This window comes from Solea solea, chromosome 5 (genome assembly GCF_958295425.1).
Source record: "Solea solea chromosome 5, fSolSol10.1, whole genome shotgun sequence".
Classification (NCBI taxonomy): domain Eukaryota; kingdom Metazoa; phylum Chordata; class Actinopteri; order Pleuronectiformes; family Soleidae; genus Solea; species Solea solea.
The window spans coordinates 20,499,432-20,521,693 of NC_081138.1; the positions used below are offsets into that span (position 1 = coordinate 20,499,432).

Sequence of the window (22,262 nt, forward strand, 5' to 3'; positions counted from 1 at the left end):
GGCATCAGGTATAAGCCAGAGGGTTGTGTAGCTTTTTTAAATAAATGATTCACAGATGTCTCAGAAAAGACCTCTCCCTCTCTTCTGGGTCACATAAGGGTCTCCTGTCCTCATGCTCACTCTGACTGTCTGATAGTTGGGGTGCCTGATAAAAACCTCACCTTCCTCATTGCCAGCAGCCGGCTCTCTCTGCTGCCCCCATGTGGCTGCCATCTCCACCAGATCATAGCACCAAGCCTGCTGCCCTACCTCCTCTGTCGCTGTCGTCTTCACCGAGTCGTTTACTGCATTTTTGACCATTTTCAGCGTGATGTAATTAATGAAACCTTTAAGTTGATTTCTATGGACTGAACAACCAGTGTGTCCACCGAGGGGAATATGTATCCACGCTTGGCGCCTGCTCCCAGATTAGTGGGAGTTAAGGAGCTGCTGTCCATCGCAGAAGCTGCCTGCACTGATCTAATCAACTCAATCCATATTAAGCTGCTCCGCCACAAGGGCCTCGCTGTCTGCGGAGGCCGAGCACCGTGAGGAGGGGGAGGAGTCGTCGGGAGAGGACACCGCGACGGAGGCTGCCACAGACAAAAATGAGCTAAATCAATTATAGCTGTTGATTGCCACCCATGCACCGGCCAAGATGGATAGAGAGACCCTGTGGGCTGCTGCACAGTTCTGTGGCTGAGGTTGTTAAGATGGAGTGTTAAAGCTTGGGGTCACTGGTAAACTCTCAAACACCTCGAACCTTTTTTAGACTACAAGAAACAATAATGTGGCATTTATGAAAACACTTGATACATGCGTCTCCCACAATACACTGAAGAGATCTGTGTGCACCATGGAATTGTAGATGGTGCTATAATCGGTCCATTAGTATATGGATAGGGCCATATGGTGAGTGTGAGGCAGGAAGCAAGAGCTTTATTTGTTCTCTGTTGAATTCAGCGGATCTCTTTTTTTTCTTTTTTTTTCCCCAAATGTTTTAAATAGTGAACTCATCTATTGGTTGGACCCCAGTCAGTAGGTGTCTTTGTCCCACCGGCACCACCTTGTTTGAGCAGGTTTTGCATTTTCCTGTTATTGCTGTGGCTATGTGTCAGTTTCCGACTCTGCCCACAGGCTTCTTGTGTGTGTGTGTATGGTGTTTCCTGTTGTTTGGGTTCAGGTACTCGCTCAGTGACTCCTCCAAGGGGACTGGAAGTGCTGCTGCTGCTGCTGCTCCACTGTTGAAGCAGCACATGTACTTTGGATAAGGAGAAATCTGTGCGATCTGCTATAACTTTGAACTGTAGGATTTTCTTAAGCACCGACATGCAGGAAATTAGGTTTTCAGTATTCTTCAACTACAAAAAGTGCCATATGTGGCCATGCATGTCTTTTTAGGCACTCCTGTACTATTACAACTTGAACCCGTCTGTCTGTCTGTCTAAGAAAGCCACTTAAAACAATATATCAAATCTGGTAAAGTGTCCATATAAGTCAGGTAGGATAACCACATCTCCAGTAAGGTATTATAATAATTTGAGGAAATGGATTTATTTTCAAGTGGACTGCAACTGTTCATCTCGACAAACAAAAATGAGGAGGTTGTGGTCAGGCTTCCATGTCATTGCTATGCACTTTGTGCCAATGCATAAAAAAATCTTTCAAATCTCTTCACCAGTTTTCTCTCTGTCCTTGTGTCCCTTCCATCTCCGTAGCTGGTTCCATGGGAAGATAACTCGAGAGCAGGCCGAGCGGCTCCTCTATCCTCCGGAGACGGGCTTGTATTTGGTGAGGGAGAGCACCAACTACCCCGGCGACTACACCTTGTGCGTGAGCTGCGACGGTAAGGTGGAGCACTACCGGATCATCTACCACAATGGCAAGCTGACCATCGACGAGGAGGAGTACTTTGAGAACCTCATGCAGCTGGTGGAGGTGAGGGACAGTTGAGCTCCTGTGTTTATATCTTTACAATATACTACTGTAATGACTTTGGCTTTCAATGAGGCTGCCCGAACAGATAAATGCTGTGATTTCTAGTGCCAGTTAATCACCATGTTCAGCTGAAGCACAGAGAGAAGCTGTAAAAAAAATGGTTGAAATCGGTTAGCTGAAGCAACCTCTCCTAAAACAAACAACAACAACAAACAATATAGGGCTTAAATCATCAGAAAAGCAACTGACAACTACTCCTTCGTTTTACTCGTGAAGTACCAGATGATCCCCCTGGTGCAGCTTCTCAAATGTTAAGGTTTTTTTTTTCCGTTTTTATAGTAAACTGAATATTTATGTGACTGTTGAGGTTCTAAAGTATTTTTTACTGGTCTTATATTTTGTTGAATAAACTGTAAACGTAAAAAAAGTAATCCGTGAATTCATTACTAATTCATTACTAATAAAATCAGGTACAGCTGTAAAAAGGCTGTGTTGACGTTTCTCTAGAGCAAAAATGTGCAGTTTTCAATGCCATTCTCATCGAGTTTGTTTATTGTGTCCATTTATATATCCAACCCCTTTATAAGCTTAACAGACTTTTTTTTATATCCAATGTTGTTGCTAATTGTCCTTGTTTTTCCATTAACTTCAATGTTACAGTTATTGTGTATTATTTCAGCTCTTTAATATTTACAAATGCTTGAGTAGTCACTGTCATTGTATTGAGGCATATTTGTGCTGCATCATCCAGTGTCCCAAAAAAAAAAAAGTTTTCAACAACCTCTCTGATCCTCTCCCGCTCCCTGCTTGTTATCTGTAAGCTTCACACAGTGAGGAGAGGGGAAGACAGGAGACAAGATAGCAGAGGGAAGGAGAGAGATGGGGTGGTGTTTTGGGGGTTTGGAGGGGAGGTTGTCGTCTCAAATAGAGCGAGGAGCTGGATTGGCAGCTATCACCCTTTTAACTGGACCTCCTCTCTGTGCCTTGTTGGGAGATGGAAGTGGACGGCAGGAATGTGCCAACTGGCACTGAGTCCATCCCCATCCCTGGTGCATTCTTATCTTCAGCCACCCACAATCTCTCTCTCTCTCTCTCTCTCTCCTTCTTTCTCTCTCGCTCTCTCTCTCTCTCTCTCTCTCTCTCATAGGCATGGGTCTGCCTCCACTTCCTTTCTCCACCTCCCACCATTCTCCTCCTTCTCTCTTTGTCTTCCTTCATGGATACCTGACATGTTGTGTTCATTTGTCCTCTTTCTATGCTTCTCTCTCTCTCTCTCTCTCAATCTCTCCTCCTCTCCTCTGCATTCCCCCGTGTCCCCCCGCTCTCTCTCTCTCTCTCTCTATAATGGTCTATGAGAAGATTCCTCACATTCTTGTGTTTTTTCCTGCTTGCTCACTGTTCTTGCTCCTGCAGCAGCCGACTTCATATAGACACACACACACACACACACGCATGCACACACAGCACGACACGCACTGTGCATGAATATACAGTATAGTAATGTGTATTAATATATGCGGACAGACTCGGGCTTACTTCCTCTACATGACATGTGTGCAGTGAAGGGAAACAAAGATGGCTCCATGTGGCATTTACGAATAATGATGTAATGTTTTCAGCTGTGATACTTAGAGATTCTACCTTCCTGTTAATTATACCAGGAATATATAGATTCATCCAACATCATTGTCTAATATAATGCCATAAAAGATAGGACATATCCAATATATGGTGTACTACAAAAACAATGCAGGTGTAGTAATAACGTATGTATAGAGCTACATCACTGAAGCATGCTTCAAAAACAGTGTATTTGTTATTTTACAAACGGTGTGTTGCTTCATTTATCATCGTCTGTGCTGAATTATATAAAAGGAGCTGACCTTTCCTGCACCATGCTGCCCCCTGGTGGTTGTAATAGTAACTTACAGTCAGTGTTGCAGTTGTACAGCACTGAGGTGTCCTGTGTGAAACTACTGTCCAAAACACACATTTGATTTCACTTGTTTTTGAGTTTCTTTCAAAATTAAAAGCACTTATTTCCTATTTTGTATTAAAAAAAAAACACCAGAATGATCATGTACCATATTATTGTTGATGATTAATCTGCGTTTATAGTGCTGAGAAGATATTGATTAGGATTTGTTTGGAATCATGGGTGAGGAGTGGTATAAACTGACCTCTCCCACACCCACACACTCTCTCTCTGCTGCTGGTTCCCACAGTGGGTTTAAACCTCCCAGCAGGGGAAATTACTCCAGAGGTTTTGTTCTTTAAGTCAAGGATGAAATGAATACTGTCCATCTGTCCGATCTCGTATGTGTGTGAACGTGTCACTACAGATTTTTGGTTTGCACTGCTATGTATTTCAGTGACTGTTCAAGGTCGGTTTCACCGTATGATCAGTGTTCACAGACTGAATACAGGGCCTCAGTAAGTCCTTAGCATTTAGTTTGTCTGTCTACAGGAACATGTTTTCTTTATTTAAAATGAAAAATATACCCGTTTGGTTTTCAGTAGCGGACAGTGAAACAGTCTTACTCCTCCTCCTGCTTAATCCAGCTTTACAATGGAAATGAAGTAGGATTCTCTTGTTGCCAAACCTGTCGTGCTTTATCTCTTTGATGGAAGAAAACACGACATATTAAATAGAGGGACCCCCCTCTCATCATCATCAGCTTCCTTTTATCCCCACCCTGGTGTTTTGTCTGTTGTCAGCTGCTGGAAACATAAGCCATGGTTTTGTTTATACATCAAAAAGCTTGTGCGCAGACTCTCCAATCACAATTCATTAGGATTAGAAGCCGGTAGAGTGAAAGTAGAATTTAGGTTTATAATTTCAGGGATTCATTTGTGAAACTTACATTTACTGACTGTCCTCTTGTCTGCAGTGAAATGTCTTCATTGACTCTTGTCTCCCGTTTGTCTGCAGCATTACACCAAAGACCCCGACGGCCTTTGCACCAGGCTGATCAAACCCAAACTGATGGAGGGAACAGTGGCAGCGCAGGATGAGTTCTCCAGGAGTAAGAGCACACTGAGATTATTACACTGCTCTACAGGGAGACTGGCACTGAGACACACACACACACGCACAGGGGACATTTTTGTGTTTCTGCTGACCTCAAAGACATGAAAAGGATTATAGAAGTGTATACAAACACAGAGAACAGATTGTATACCGCATCACCCAACGACGCTCTATCATCATTTTCCGTCCTAATCGCATAAATGAGCGGCGGGTAACTAATCTTTCTTTTTCTGGGGACACCTGCTGGGCTTCACCAGCTCAAGGTCAAACAAAGTCCTCCACTACGCCCATCGTCATTCTCCCTAATGAGTCATCCGTCGCCGTCATTTAAATTCAGCTCCAACTTAAAGAAAGCTGCCATCAGCGTGAAACTCACTCACTGCTAAATGTTTGAATACATTAGATGCCTTTTTAAATATTCCTGGTGCTATGTCGGTTACTTTTGCCTCCTTATATACATGCTATTCCCTATAATTGGTACTAAAGTATGTTAAGAATTATGGAGCAACAGTCAACCACACTAATTATCTCTGCTCTCTCTTGGCAGGCGGCTGGGCCTTGAACAGAAAGGAGCTGAAATTGATCCAGACCATTGGCAAAGGGGAGTTTGGAGGTGAGGAATTCAGTTTTCATTGATCAACAATATCATTTGATTTCACACATCAGAGACATAATAACCTCCACCGAGACCAAGGCTGTATATGGAATGCTGCACTGAAACTTGACCCCGGGCTGTGTCCTGTGCAGATGTGATGGTTGGAGACTACAGAGGGACCAAGGTGGCAGTCAAGTGCATCAAAAACGATGCCACTGCGCAGGCTTTCATCGCCGAGGCCTCCGTCATGACGTAAGATCCAGCTCTGTCTCTGTCCTTCACGCTAATTTCAAAGTACATGTGTGTGCGTGTGTAACGCCACCGTGTTTAGCATCAGCTTTCTTAATGACATCTTGTATGTTAACCCTTTATTTCCCCAACGCTGTCTCTGTGTGCATGCAGGCAACTGAGGCACAACAACCTGGTGCAGTTGTTAGGGGTCATTGTTGAGGAGAGAGGCAGTCTCTACATCGTCACAGAGTACATGGCCAAGGTCAGTCACTGTTTTCTCGCGAGCCATGTTTAGTTTCATTTGTTTTGTAGTTAAAAATGTTGAATTTAAATGACAAAACCACACTATTCTACATGTACTAGATCGATTTAATTAGTAATGTATGTCCTTTGTTGTCTGTGTTGTGCTGGGTATTACTCTGCAGCTCTTTGGTCCAAGAAAAATGTCCCCAGTTGGTACAATAAAGTCTATTTGATGAACTTATTGAAAGATCGATTGCATCGATGTTTTGATCTGTGTCACAGGGCAGCCTAGTGGACTACCTGCGCTCTCGAGGACGGACCGTGCTCGGCGGAGACTGTTTACTCAAGTTCTCCCTGTGAGTTCCCTGTATCTCTGTTCAAACATAGTACAAGAACCAGATGTTTGATCAGCACAGCTCTGGGTCTGCAGCGAAACGGCTGCTCTTTAGCTGAAGGCGTTCTTAATGAATTTCTACACTGGAAACATAAAAGAACCATTTATTTACACAAGTAACCACCGTGGAGCGTGTTTGCCTCAATAAATAGCTGCTTTATCTGCAAGTCAAGTGCCTGAGAGTGTTTAACAGTTATGTAGCCCATGATGTAACCCTGCGTAAGTTGAAATGAGTGCAGCTATTTCTGTGCAGGCAGAAATTCATGCATTCACTGGGAAGAATGTATTACTAATTTCCACTATGATCCTCATAAGCCCAGATATGATTGATAGATTGTAACTGGATAAAGATAAAACAAGTATTAAGTTTTTTTCAAAGTTTGAGCCAGTTTACCCTTGGGCAGACTCTGACAGTCCAGGTTTCTCAGTCTTTCTGTCCTCACTCGTCGTTTCTGCCGGCAGTGACGTGTGTGAAGCCATGGAGTACCTGGAGGCCAACAACTTTGTCCACAGAGACCTGGCGGCTCGAAACGTGCTGGTGTCCGACGACAACATCGCCAAAGTCAGCGACTTCGGCCTCACCAAGGAGGCTTCCTCCATACAGGACACTGCCAAGCTGCCCGTCAAGTGGACCTCACCGGAAGCATTAAGAGAGAAGGTGAGTTAATGGGCTTTAGTGTTTTTCCCTTTTCTTGTCTTTACTTACCTTAAAAAAGTTTTTTTTTTACTACTTGTTTTTAGATTAATGTCATTAAATATGATCATTTATGTTAAATCACCCCCCAAAATTCTATGATGTAAGACAAAAGCTGAGTTTGATGACGTAAATCAGCAGTGTTGATACTTTTTGGTCATATTTATATTGACAGAAATAAATGTAGGAGTAATGTGCCACATGCCTTTAGATTAATTTATGGCAATAAATCGATGTTCTATCTACATCGTGACATGAGACAAGATATCGTCGTATCGTGATATCGTGTCTGTGAGGACTTTTCCTGGTTGTAAAAGCTGTTGCATTGATCAAATTTATTATACTGAATACATTTGTGAAATACCCTATTATAAATGAAATAGTATATCGCTTCAAAAATACATAATATTAACCAACTTCTATTTAAAAGGTCACAATGTCAGTAACGCTTTCTTTCATTTTAAGCCTAATTATGTTGCGGCAAAATTTGACCATAGTAATAGGCATTTTCATTGTTTCCAACACACGTGAATATCCTTCATTTCACATTAAAAAGCCAAAGAAACAAACCAGGTTATATATGTATGTAGCCTAAAAGTATAAATATAAGATGTAGGAGCCAGTGTGCTGATCATTGCTCATTAATGTATCATATAAATTGAATCTTGAACTCTTATAAATAACAGATGATTTTATTTTTTGACTGTTCCTAAGAGGAAATTTCTTCAGCACGTAAAATCTTGGCAAATGAAAGCAGCTCTATCAAATCTCCCAAACTTGGCAGCATGTTCAAGAGGAACTGATTTTTGTCACCTGAACTCGTGAATTAGTCTCGTGAAACGGACTAAAAGTGTCCTAGTTTTAATGGGCAGAGGAAGCACAGTGAAGCCAGCTGCTCTCTCGACACCTGCTGATCAGTGTGTGAATTCTGAAATGTCTCCTTTTATTTTGTCCAACAGCGGTTTTCCACCAAGTCGGACGTCTGGAGTTACGGGATCCTACTTTGGGAAATCTACTCCTTTGGGCGCGTGCCTTACCCTAGAATTGTGAGTACCTTTTACAACCAGGTCTCTGTGGATCCCTGAGGTTGGAGATGTACCAGCAGATGGCAGACTTTATTGCTGGGACCATTTTTTATTTATTTTTTGTATTCACTTTTGCACAAGATGAATGAATTGAAGTGTTGTACGTCAGAGTTGACTTCAATATAATTAGATCCGTGGCCTTTTAAATACGGGAGAACATGAATTATGGAATTATTTCTACATGCTTCACCACTCCTTACATTTCCATTAACCTGAGTTGTGAATAATAACCTTTTAACTGAAAGAGATGTCGTGTGCGCTCGAGTCAGTCGGATGCATCAGCGTGAAACGTTCACACAGAGAAACCGTTGTGTGAATTCTGCTCTGTTTGTGTGTCTCAGCCGCTGAAAGAGGTCGTGCCTCGGGTAGAGAAGGGCTACAAGATGGACGCCCCAGACGGCTGCCCGCCCGTGGTGTACGACCTGATGAAGCAGTGCTGGACCCTGGACGCCGTGGTGCGGCCCTCCTTCCGCATGCTGAGGGAGAAGCTGCAGCATATCAGAGCCAAGGAGCTGTACCTGTGAAGAGGAGGCGTGGGAAGGGAGCAGGGGGGGCATAGGAGGAGAGGAGGGTCGGGCCAGATGCAGCCGAACACAGCTGTAAAGAAGGAGGAGGAGGAGGAGAAGAGGGACCATGGCACCTTCCTCCTGCCTGCCAAGCCTGTTGAGCTGTGGGACAGCCATGCTGTGCTCCCCTTCCCCAACTACAGATGTCCACTAGCCTTGTCTGCTTCCTTACAAGGACGGTTTTCCTGTTTGTGTTGTATAGCTTTTGCCAGACAGTTTCCTCTTCTCTTGATGGGCCACTGATCTTCCTTCCCTCTATTCCTTCTGCTGCTCTCTCTCATTCGCACACACACACACACTCTCTCTGTCTCTTCTTCTCTTGGTCCAAGTTTCTCTTCTTCCTCTACCTGAAAGATTCTTTCTTATGTTTTCCTTCCCTCCTCCTCCTCCACCCCCTCCTCCTCCTCTCCTGAACATGGCATTAACTGGAGGGGAGGCTGGCCTTTTCCTCCATGTTCGTCAGGTGCTCTTTCTTCTTCCCCCTCACACCTCCTTCATTCCTAGTTTTCTGTGTCACCGCGTGACCGTGCATGTGTTTCAGCCCAACTCTGTCATTCCATCCCTCGTTTCATCTCTCCCTTCCCTCGGCGTGGTGTCAGGTGTGGGGCCTTCGCTCTGTGCCAAAGTGCCTCCAGTCTACAGACCTCCAGACGTCCCTTCAGCACTTCTTTCAATCGGACTGTTGTGGTTTGCTTTTTAATTCCTTTTTTTAAGAACATCTTTTTTTAATGCTTTCTTTTTTTGTGGGGAGGTTATCAAATAATTTTTAGTACCGTCTCCCCTACCTCCGACATGTCCCCATCAGACTGTTTGTATTTTCTTTTTCCAAATGTCCCCCAAAAAAAGAGAGAGAGGGACCAGGAAGAGAGAGAGCATCGTGTTTGTTCTCCAACCAAGACGGCCCCGAGGAGCAGTGGACGGGGAGGGGAAGGCAGTTCACAAACATGGTCGATTCATCATATGTGGGCTTGTTTTTTTTATATCGAAATATATTTAAAGGATTAACAACAAAAAAAAAGAACCAGGAAAAAACTGACTGCGGCAGAGACAAAGAAAGTGGACTCTCAGGAGCCAGGAGTCTCCTGGTGACAGGACTGTTCAGTGTCTCTGTGAATGCTGGGGTCAGGGTGGTGCATGCTGTGTGTGAGAGGCCTTGGGTTCAACTGTCAGTGCTTTCAATGTTAATTGTTTTATTATGCTATCATGATTATGAATAAATCATTCCATCTGAACGGTGTGGTGTGTGCATGCGGGTGCACCTGAATGCACTCGTTACGGTTTCAATTCAACATGATATATTCCCTGGTACTTGAGTATTGCAAAGTAGAAGTGTCTATTTATAATTAGATATTAAATGAAAGGTGTTTTGTTGCCTTCGAACTGAGTTCTCAAATCCTTCCATGTTTTGCGAGGTAAATGTGCGTTCTGCAAAATACTTTTTATCAATTTGTCATTAAGGTTTGCTGATGTCCTTGTAATATGCATCTACTCTACACACACGCACACACATGCATACAAAATCTGAAAATAGTTATTTGATTTAGCTAATTAACACCCCATCAGCATCCTGTGACGAGAATCACAAGACAAACGGTGATCCGATGCTTCTAACAGGTGTGTCCTGTGTCTGTCTCGCAGCCTGATCTCCTCTCGGAGACTATAAATAATCCTGCTGTGATCATCTTCCCAGAGCAGAGGTGCCATGAACAGATGGCGGAGTGTCAGCGGAGCCTTGTAGGTGTGAAGTGCTGACGCTGGTCTGTCATTCCGGGAAGTTTGGAGCAGGGTTTTTTTTGTGCCATCTTGGTTCTTTTTCCCCACGACTTGCCCTTTAGTGCAGCGACTCACATACAGACAGGGATAACTCTTTAACTCATTCGACTCGCATCCTTTTGACTTCCACCAAACCTGTGTCCTCTCTCTGTCCTCCGCCTCTGCCTCTGCAGCAGACAGTTGTTTGGGGCATCATTTCATGAGGTTCTCCATGAATTGTAATGGCAGTGACGGAGTAGCAATGGGCTCGGTTGCATAATCGAGGCAGTTTGTGCTCATGGCTAAGACTGCGCTGCTGTCAGGACCTATCACGCTATCTCCGGTTTGCCATCCCGCTAAGGCTGCACGAGACCAGCCTGATGCAGAACCCCCACCCCTCCTCTCTCATACACACATACACACACTCTGTGTATGTGTGTGTCTTTGGCTCACTGGCAAAAAGGACAGCTCATTTAGTGTTGGTGGGAAGAGACAATGATGTCAATGCTCAGTCTGAGTTCAAGATATCAAACATTTTGGACATAGTCTAGTCACAAAGCAGGGGTCAAAGGTGAACACGTCAGTTTCTTGTTGGTTTGTACTTGCTGACCACGTGATTGTCTTCCCGCCTCCACATCCTCATTATATTCCTTTCTCTCATTGTTACAGCGCAGTAGGTCACTGGATTTTTGTGAAATTCAATCGACGTCTACCACTTTATCCTCCACATGAGGGTCGCGGAGGCTGCTGGCACCAATCTCGAAAGGCAGAGTAAACCCTGGACAAGTCGTCAGTCCGTCGACGTATAAAGACAAGCAATCATTCACTCACAGGTCCATGTGAGCAATTTAGAGTGTTCAATTAACCTCTGCATGTTTTTTTTTGGGACAGGTTTTGGTCGGAAACCAGAAGAGAACCCACGCACACAAGAGGAGAACATGCAAACATGTTCACACAGAAAGGCCCAGACCGGGACACGAACCAGCAACCGATTGCTGTGAGGCAACAGTGAGAGCCACGTACTCCACTGTGCGGCTCCTTTTTGGTGAAAAATAAGTGGGAGACGTTTGAGAACATAACGATGGAGGCTCATGCGGCGACAGAAGTCAGTTAAGGCACTCGGCTCGCTCTTCTGTTCACACTCAAGTAATCCTGACAACCGTACAGCTCAACAGTCTTAGCAGACACGTGGAGGATTGACGTGTTAATCGGCTTTTGATGAGTTATGGATCAATTTGACAGCAACTAATTAGCCCCTGAGGTTTTTTTAGTTTTCAATGTTTTTATTTTTTTGCCCTGGCTTCAGGTGCTGTTGCTGGGTAACATTGATGGCCCGTCAGGATCGGGGTCTTTTTGTTCAAGGATCACAGCTTTTTTGCAGCTGCACTCTGCTTTAAGCACCTCAGCACATAATAAGTGAAGTCATTGTATTGTTGAGGGATGCTGTGGTTTTCCTCGTCGGTCCACACAAACCTCCTCCAGCCAGTATTTTCTGCCAGTGCAGTGACATGCGGAGGCTGGTGTGATTTATTTATTTTTTTTTTTTTTCATGTGATTTCTAAATGTGCGGCCTGCTGAATCTGTTTCCATGACACTTAATCCCGTTTACCTTTTACGGATACACCCACCCAACTGCCCACCCCCCGTGTTTCCATTCAGGTTTTCCCTATGCTTCAAGACTGAAAATGTGCACTAACACAGGCCGATGGAAAGCCACCAAGTAAGGCAGCAGACTGCGGCGGGGAAACTCTTGACACCCCTGAATTACTGACACACAAAGAGGTTTGTTTGTACAGCCCCGGCTCTGTCGCTGACTGAGTGTGGGTGTTCTCCATTTTCAGCCCATTTACAGAGACGGGAAGCAGACGTGGTGCGAACATGAGATGAAGGAAAACAGTGTTGACATTATGAGGCCAGCATGTGGACGCGCAGCCATGTCCGGCCTGCACGTCGCCAGTGACGGACGCGTCACGTGGGTGCCTCACACGCCCGCTCCTTGGTAAACGCGCCACTCGACACTCGTCCCTAGGCAGCCTACATATATGCTGTTTCCTCTTGCAATTAGCTTCTATTTAGGGGAATAATCAACCTAGCCTCTCCACAGGATAACATCCCTCTTAGCCTGCCAGACTTCAGAGCCATTCTTTTTTTGTCCTTGTGTTCAGACCCTTGTAGTCAAGTGGTCTTGGTGAATCACCCCCCCATTGACCACTTGTAGCATATGGACTGTGTTTCATCGCCATGCTCCATTTACTCTGATGACAGCAGCAACTGTACCGACATATGGAAGTCCTGTGTTGTTCTTTCACTTTCTCTTATTAAAGGAATACTTCACTGATTTACATTCAGCTTTGTATCACTAGAATAGGGTAGTATTTTTGAAAAATTGTGCTTCCCAACCTCAGTTTCCCCTGAGTTGACAAAAATCTTCATTCTTTTATTTCTTTGTTACGTGCTCACCAGTGACACTTGGTCCTGTTAGCGTAACTGTTAGCAAAGATGGCGGACACTGTTTACATTCTGGGAAGTGCAGTTTCAAGGCTCGGACCAAGTGTCACTGGTGAGCACGCAACAAAAAAAAGAAAGAATGAAAAACAGTAAACAGTAAACAGTGTCCGCCATCTTTGCTAACAGTTACGCTAACAGGACCAAGTGTCACTGGTGAGCACGCAACAAAAAAAAAAGAAAGAATGAAAAACAGTAAACAGTGTCCGCCCTTCTTTGCTAACAGTTACGCTAACAGGACCAAGTGTCACTGGTGGGCACGCAACAAAAAAAAGAAAGAATGAAAAACAGTAAACAGTAAACAGTGTCCGCCATCTTTGCTAACAGTTACGCTAACAGGACCAAGTGTCACTGGTGGGCACGCAACAAAAAAAAAAGAAAGAATGAAGCTATTTCTCGACTCAGGGGAAACTGAGGTTGGGAAGCACAACCTTTCAAAAATACTACCCCTATTCTAGTGATACAAAGCTCGGTGAAGTATTCCTTTAAACATTAAGTGCTGCAATGAAACTGTGCATGACTCAGACGCACCAGTGTGTTTTTGTATATGTCAGACTGCAGTGGAGGAGCGGGCTTGAAGACGGTCGCAGCACGACCTCTGACATCACAAAGCATCGTCAGGATATCAGTTCCAGGTCGGTATTGCGTGCGCTCACCAGCCATTTTATGACGTACGTAAACACATGGTCAGGGAGTTTAAACTGAGCAGCAGAAAGGGCAAGAAGGGTATTTTTGTTGGTGCCACATTTGGCTGATCTGAGAAGTTCAGAACATACGTTTTAAACTAAAAGGCTGACAATCCAAAATAATCACGTTTTAACCAAGATATACGTTAGAACCAAGCAGATAAGCTACAAAAACAGGAGACCACACACCAGTTACTTTATTAGGTGTGTATGAGTGTACATGTACATAAAAACACTAACTCTTACACCTCTATTTGAACAGTATATCATTTTTAGAATTGGATTGTTTGAGGGGTTGAGTCTGGTTGTTGAGAACCGCTGCTGTCCACAGCTCAGGTTGTGGGTCACTCAGTGGTTTCGGGAGCTGCAGACAGATACAGTAGCACACCGGCTGTGTCCAGAAAACGAAGGAAGCCTGCAGATGGAGGATAACAACGAGCACAACAAAGGTGAGCCTTTGTCCGCCGAGCTGCACATAAACAGGCTGACGTAACACCAGCTTGTTTGTCTTCTGAACACCGTCTTTAAATAACCCAAAAGTTGCCCGGCGGCGTTGGCTGACATGTTCACTTGACTTTGTGAAATATCAAGGTTCCCCGAGTTGCACAGAACATGTTTTCTGCGCCGCTTGTCAGCATGAATTTGCATTTCGCTCTTGATATTTCACCTCCCCCCCCCCCACCTCCTGCTTTGGGCTCCATCCTGCTGGGGGGGAGGGGGGGGGGGGGGGGGCTGTGCCAACATACATTCCAATAAGGAGATAGTGAAGGCCCCTGCGGCCCCTGGGAGCCACCGTTATGATACCACTGCCTTACTTGTCCTAACGTTCCTGCTTACATTATCCTCTTCACTGTGTGGGAAAACGCAGACAGTGGCAAAAAAACAAGGGAGACAAACGTAGAATAATGTACATTTTACAGCATAACTTTATATTATCAACAAAATGCAATATTTTCATCAGGTAGGTGTTGCTAAAAACGGCAAATCCACTAAGAATGATCTCTCAGCTGTGACAAAAACATGCATATTTGGGGGATTAGGCAGAATTGGACACTCTAAATTGACCATAGCAGCTAAAGGTCCACACCTTTGGGTGGGGGGGTATAGTTACCAAATTTTGGGTGTTTGTCAAAGACTCACTCAAAGAATCTTCTCTGCTGACAGCTGACACATGATGTGTGGTTTGATGAATCCGTCATTGTATGAGTAACAATGACAGTCGAGACACTGAAGACTTGTCATAAGTGCTGTCATTTAGCGGTAGGAGTGATGCGTGAGTGGATGGCGTCTTTCAATGCCGAAACTTTACACTTCAACCTCAACACTGATTGAGAGCCTGATCAGGACACGCTGGACCGTCGAGAAAACTGTGCTTTACATGTCGGTTTCTCAGCATTTCCATGTCAAAGTGGGTATTGAGAAGAAGAATTTCCTGTTCCTGAACTGAAGCGGTGAACAAAAGTGAATGTTGTGCCCCAGCTTTGTTTCAGACACTCAGTCGGTGTCCGCTGAGGACAGACTCTAAACCGTTGACACGTGAGGAAATGCAGCCTACCATGAGTAATGTTGAGGTTCATGAAATGCCTTGGAGACTCCGTGTCACAATGGTGCTACGTTACTGTATATTATGTAACATTGCAAATAGATTTTCTTCTTTTTTTTTGTTCCTTTTCTTATCTAAAGAGAAATAAAAGAAATCTGTCCCCCTGATTGATTTCTCTTTGTCTTACAGGAAACAGAGCTGTGCAAACCCAATCTGCCCACCCTGTGCACTCATGATGGAGGTGGATGTGAGAGTTGCACTCACGAGCCTCACACTTAGGGCGGAGAGAGGACCAAGCCTGAGCTCCGTCTGTGTGATCCAGGCGCTCACAGGAACACACACAGCCAGACGTGAGTGTGTGTGCTTCAGCAGCTGCAGCAGCTCCACGACTCAGACCACCTAAATAAAAAAAAGGGGCAGGAGTGACTGCACAAAAAGAGAGAACATTATAGCGGCTATAAAAGCAGGACAAACATCTCCAAATGACTCGGTGCGTGCTCCTGTGTTTCCTGCTCTGTGTGTGAGTGATGTAACAGCCCCTTTACCGTGGGCAGGAATGACCCCGGGCTGCTCCGAGCACACTCACATTAATTAAGTTGATGCATTGTGGCAACTTGCATGTGAACAGACATGTATAATCACATAGCCACAGCAGAGCAGGCTGTACGACAGACACACACACACACACATTCACTGGGAGTGTTAAAACAGAGCAGCCTGTTTGTCGAGGAACAATGTCCTGCTCTCCTCTCGTGTTGTAGTACACTCGACTCGCTGCTCGACCCCGTTCACTGTGTCCTGTCGTGCTCTCGGCGTAGTGAAGCGCCGCGTCGAAAACTGCTCGTGAGGCTGATGTTTCGCACGTCTCTGCTGCGTTATCAGAGGATGGAGAACTGTGATAATGTGATTAAAAGCAGCTTTTTTTTTTAAAATGAGAGGGTGTTTTGTGTGGTAAATGTTGCATAATGACATGGTTGTCTTTGTTAGTTTGAGAAATATAATGATGTATTCCTATTATCAACTGCAGATTTGATTATCTTCTATTAACAGCATGACATTTGGAATACAGCCAGTGAATGTGAAGAGTATAAAAGGGATAATACGGTGTGCTTGTATCAGATATTGTCACGATCAGTGCTGACTTCACCAAACATGCTGCTGCGCGTGTGTCCCTCCTGCTGTGGACCTAAGTCGGACTCTTGTGCTCTCTGGACACATCGTTGCCAGCAGGGACAGAAGGTAAAATAGATTTTTACCACTTAACAAAAGGCCCTTTAAATCTACACCTTCTTTAGTCTACAATATCTTAAGAATGTGTCACTTTCATCTCTTCACCATGAGACAACCTTTTCCAACCTCAAGATTGGAAGATGCTCGCGCATCCATAGAGAAAATCTGCATATTTATTTTTTTTGCTCTGCTGCTGTATTTAAGATGCTCCCTCAGTCAGGTCTGGTAGTGTTGCTTGACAGTTTTCAGGTGAAGGACACGGCAAACAAATCATGTTGTGCTATTTCTGTTACACACGCTGCACTGCAGCTTTCGCTCTCCGACTGTAGTCGAGCGTCCTCTCGGCTCCGCTGTGTTTTACAGAGCTGTTTAAAAACTGTGATAAGTTCAGACTTTCTCCCGTGGAGCATCAGATGTGTGTCTTTGTGTGACGTCGTGATTGGTTTCTGCTCCCGCTGAGCTCGCCTGAGAGTCTGTGTGTCCACTGATGTGCATTCATGTGGGAATTCAGTGAAATCTCTGTTCATAGAGTCTCCATGTCATAGTTTGACATCACTGCTGCCACGACGACGACATTTTGGTTTACGTGAGTCAAGAGTTCATTCCTGCTAGTAATCACATTACTGAGCCATTTATTATTATTATTGTTATTAATAGTAGTAGTAGTAGTATTGGTTGGCTGAGACGATGAAGGATTAAATCTACACCACATTGAGACTGAGGTGACTCACTTGCCTGCCTGTGCTTTTCTCTGGTGCTTGTATTAGCCGTGTGTTTAAGTGTTCCAACACTCCGCTGAGACTCGGCTTTAAGGGCTCGACTCCTGCCTCGGTCCAAGGTGGATTACTCATCAGTCCCACTCTCGCAGACGTGGGCAGCAGCGGCGTCGTCGTGGATGCATGACTCACACGCCTCTAATGAACGATCATCTTCACTGGCTGCGAGAGATTAAAACAAACATTGTGGCCAAGGTGAAAACTTATGTCTGGGACTCACAAAAGATGATGCATTTAGTCAGTAATGGTCTCAATCCTGGTACGTAGTGAACTTCTAGTCTGGTCAGGAGGGGGCGGGTCAAGTGAAAAATGCGGTTTAGTGATTAGAAATTAAAATGATATCTTGATAATCCATCATGGTGTTGCAATTACAAATATTCCGGATGACAACGCACACCATTTCAAAGTAAAAGTGTTTTACTGAATGAATCTGTAAATAACATTTAACAGAATAAAAACATTAGAACATTAAATCAAAATATACATGTGGACAATTGGAATTAAAACACTATGTTGAATTTAATGATTTCAAAATAAGTGTAGGGCTGCAGGACATCGACTGGCGTGCTGCATGTGGCCCCTGGGCCGCGAGATGAGACCCCTGATGCAGAATATACAGTCCTAATCCAATAACAGATCCTAATCCTCTGTACATTTGACAGATAATAAAGTAAAAAGGTACTTAAAGAGATTTTCAAGGAGTTAAACGTTGATTTCCATGTTTAAATTAGCCGAGACCTGAAAGATCATGAATTAATTCATGTTTTACCACTTTATTCTCCACATGAGGATCAGGCCAGGTCATGAACCCAGGTCTTTTTGTGTTAAGGCAAATTATGAAGCATATTTGAATTCAGTTTTCTTCTGAAATAGAAGAGTCACTTGTATTTGAGAAGAATTCCCTTTAAACACATCACGTTGTCCTCGGTGTCCCAGGATGTTTGCCATGAAGGTAAAAGCTTTACTTCCCCGACAACAGCTGATGTCACATTGCATCAGTACATTAATCACCTATTTATTGGGGTGAGCATGTTGCAGATTATAGTCAAACTGTTTTGACAGAACAGTTTGTATCGTAAAAAGAAAAGAACAGAGGGAGGTGGGTCAGCTGGATACACCTCAAGAACGGTGAGAAAAAGACGCGTTCAAGAGACGCCGTGGAAGTGCTAATGTTAGTCACGAGAAAACACAATGAACATGATAAAAAAAAATAGGATTTGGTTGTTAGTTTGTCTGTTTGTGTGATTTTTAGCATCATTACTGAATCATTCTTCTTAGTGGGAAGGTTCCTTGTAGTGTTTAAAAATGTGATTTCTCATTTCCAGGTCCAGTGAGCTGTAACTCGTGTGCCGGCGTGTCCTCTTTTTTGATATTGTCATGTATAAAATAGTTCAGTTTTACCCACAATGCACCAAACAGCCACAACATTAAAAGCAGAATTAGGAGACACACACGCTCACAAGCTAAATATCTGCTAAATAACGGACCGTGATGGACACCTTTCCGCTGCATCAGTATGCAGCCGCCTGTGTCACGAGGGAAACGGGGCCATCTCCTGCGCGTGGCCCACGACCCTGCAGCGACGCTAATGTCGTTGGGCAGCTTGTCACATAAATCCCAGATCCTGTCCGGCCTCTGCAAGTTTGATGACTCCACCGCTCGGCCCTGACTTCTCCAGACGTCAACGGCCTACTTTACCTTCACCTTCGGCCCTAATGCGTGCAGCGGTGACGCTCTGATTGAGCCGGAGTTAATTGAATTTGGTGAACAAAGGTCTGAGAGTATAGGGGAAGGAGAGCTGCTCCAGCAGGGGGTGAAGATGATGAATTTGCCTTTGGGGGCGAGGCCTTGATTCAGTAGAGCATATGAGCAGTTATCAGTGGATTTTGTCAGCGTTGGCCTTATGTTGTCGCGGTTGGGAAGGGTAGAGGGCATTTGAGGTTGGATAGAGACATTTAGCAACTGCGCCTTATGTAACCGCTGCTTGTGCTGCACGGGGTCAGTGGCTGTGGAGAAACCTGGCTCAAAGGTCAGAGGGTCAGTGTCGATTACCACAGAAACACAGTGTTTTCAGACACGTGAGGTCTGCTCTATTATGCTCTGTAGCTTGTGATGTGTTTGAAGAAAAAAGACTTTGTGGAGCAGCTGATAGATTCGTCTGCGTCCGTCATCTGTTGTTTATCTAAACCGTCGTGCCAGAACCGGAGCAGAGGAGAGAGGAAGTGACAGGATGAGGACTTTTAGCTCCACCTCCACCCACCGCACATGCACACACGTACACACACACACACACACACACACACACGGACACACACTGACTCATACTCCTCACATGCAGCCTGTTTACAGATATGAGTCTAAGGATAACAGGGATTCAGAGGCAGTGATGTGTGAGGGGCTGAGATCAGATGAGGTCATCAGCAGCGGTGAGCTGAGAGGTGCAGCAACAGAGCGGGAATTGGGTATTTCAGTGTCTGCTCACAGAAGATTTATCATGTAACAAAAGCAAGGAAAGAGCGTTTTTTTTGTTTTTTTTTAATCAAAAGCAGGAATCATCTGGAGATGAGCCGGGGATAATCCCTTTCTGTTCACCGTGAACATGCTTTTAATTGAAAGAATGTAAAAATGTTAAGAACATAATGGTGTTAAATCATAATTTTACAGGCTGCTGTTAACACACAGCGTCATTTGCATGAATGGAACCAACAAATTTTGAACGACTATTTATAGCTCACAAGTGCACATAAGAGAGCACTGACGCAGATCTGGTTCTGTCTGTGTGTGTGTGTGTGTGTGTGTGTGTGTGTGAGAACACACGCGCGTCAGCACATGCAGGACTCATCCACCCCCGTCCCGATGTGTCCCGACTCCACAAGGCCTCATGTTTGCTGCAGTTCAGCTGTTCTCAGATTAGTCGTATCCACTGGGACGACTGTAAACATCAGTGCTCACAGGCCTGCAGTGATTGGACAGACAGACAGACAGACAGACAGACAGACAGAGAGGCTGCACGCAAATGCAAAACAAACATACACACGGGGTCAGTGGAGATGCTGTGGCCATGTGTGGCAGACAGCGACGCTGTAGGCGGGAGGCACATCCTCGGTCGTAATGATTTAAAAACAAATCCAGAGGCAGGCGCGCTCTCTTTTCTGGCCTCTTTTCTCCCTTTGAATCCCGCCGTTCGCCCGGTTCGGGGGAGCAGGCCGAGGCAAACAAGGGTCAGAGTGCAGGTCACACTGTGGGAGTTGCTTTCTTCTGCTGTAAACACACCGAGACGTTGTTTATTTAAATGTGAGAGTCCAGCAGAGCTCTGCTGTGACTCACCCTTCTACTAACCACAGCGCGTGTGTGTGTGTCTTTAGTAGGCTGTGTGGACCAATTGTCAAGCAAACCTATCCTTGTGAGGACATTTTGGGCTGGTCCACACAACTTTTACAGGCTTTTTGAGGGTTAAGACCTGGTTTTAGGGTAAGGGTTAGGTTTAGTTGTGTTGAGTAAGGGGCTATGGAATGAATGATGTCATTATGAGTGTCTACACAAAGAATACCTGTGAAGACCTGTGTGTGTTCTTGTATGGGTGAGGTCAAAAACATGTATGAACCATAGGGAGTGAGGACATTTTGGCTGGTCCTCGCATTCTGTCACCTCTTGAAAATGGCTTTTTGAAGGTGTTAAGACACCAAGTTGGGGTTAGGCATTTAGTTAAGATGGTTAAGGTTAGGGTAAGGGGCTACGGAATGTATTATGTCTATGTGTGTCCTCACTGTTGTTGATGATGTGTGTGTGTGCGTGTGTGTGCGTGCTATAGCAGCAGATGAAAACATGAGCATCCTCTAAACACTGACGTTCCTCATCATATCGGCTGTAGCTATAGTTGCCAGAAGATGTTTGTGAGACTTGTGTGCATCTGTGACTATTTCCGTGTTTGTGTGTGTGTGTGTGTGTGTGTATGTGTGTGAACATCAGAAGAGACAGAAATGAAGCTGCAACTCTGTAATACACAGGAAACAGATGGAGTGTGCAGCTCCAGGCAGACCTCGCAGTCACAACAAGATGGCATGAAATGTGAGGTATGCCGTGTTAACCATTTAATGAGTTTTAATGAGAGTTGCACAGACTGCACAGTATAGATTTATTAAATAACAAAGAAAAATGGTCATATATATATATACGCACCCTTTAAGCGCCCGTTAATCCCTTTAAGCTTATCATGATATATTATTGAAGGAATTAAGAAACTGAGGATCCTGCTTTTAAAACCTCTAAATACATAATCATGGGGTTATTCAGTATATTGTCAGGCTACAAATGGTGACAAAAAACAATTTGTTGTTTAAATGGCTCTGGGAATTAAAAAACCTTCATCATTCTCTCTCTCACCCTTCGCTGCCCTCTCCCCTGCCCTCCCCTCCCCTCCCCTGACCTTCACCTCATCTCCAACACTCCCAGCAGCCATTTTTCCTCTCTCCTCCCAGTCCCTTTTTTTTATTTTGTCCCAGTCATCTATATCCCACCCTCCTCTCCTCCGTTCACTGCCAATTGTTTGCATCTATTCATGAAAGAGAAATTTTCCGGTTTTCTCATCCCATTTAAGCTCAACCAGCACTAAGCCATTGTGCTCTGATGTTCCTCTCAGGCAAGAGGTCTAAATCAGGCAGGGAAGATGGAGGGAGGGAGGGAGGGAGGATGGTAGGGATTTGAAGGATGGAGGGGAGGGGAGAGTGGAGGCTGTGGCAGGGTGGAAGCAAGGAAGGAAGGGGTAGAAGAGGAAAAGGCAGGGTAAAACAAACATTAGCGAGTCAAAGATAGAGGAAGAAGCAAAATACTACTTTATAGGAAGTGGCAGGTGGTTGTGATGTCACCCATGTGAGCTCCCAGTTTACCCACTAAAATGCTCCAAATTTCAAGTTTTTCGAATATTCAAGTTTAGAGATGAATCTCGTCATTTATTTCTTCATGCTTGGCCCTGATACTCACTGGATATTTTCTCCTTTTCAGAACTTTCTCTGTA

At 44.5% G+C, this 22,262-nt stretch overlaps 1 protein-coding gene across 2 annotated transcripts in view; it reads left to right on the plus strand.

The window, feature by feature from the left end:
• Window positions 1-9,988, plus strand: part of LOC131459918 (tyrosine-protein kinase CSK) — a 60,704-nt gene extending 50,716 nt beyond the window's left edge. For both annotated transcript variants that reach the window (XM_058630076.1, XM_058630075.1), the window contains exons 5-13: window positions 1,698-1,917; window positions 4,850-4,943; window positions 5,496-5,561; window positions 5,696-5,795; window positions 5,946-6,036; window positions 6,300-6,373; window positions 6,874-7,069; window positions 8,065-8,151; window positions 8,532-9,988. In XM_058630076.1, the coding sequence (XP_058486059.1) occupies window positions 1,698-1,917; window positions 4,850-4,943; window positions 5,496-5,561; window positions 5,696-5,795; window positions 5,946-6,036; window positions 6,300-6,373; window positions 6,874-7,069; window positions 8,065-8,151; window positions 8,532-8,714 (1,111 nt within the window). In that variant the 3' untranslated portion in view covers window positions 8,715-9,988. The remainder of the gene's footprint in view (window positions 1-1,697; window positions 1,918-4,849; window positions 4,944-5,495; window positions 5,562-5,695; window positions 5,796-5,945; window positions 6,037-6,299; window positions 6,374-6,873; window positions 7,070-8,064; window positions 8,152-8,531) is intronic.
• Window positions 9,989-22,262: the final 12,274 nt, after the last annotated feature.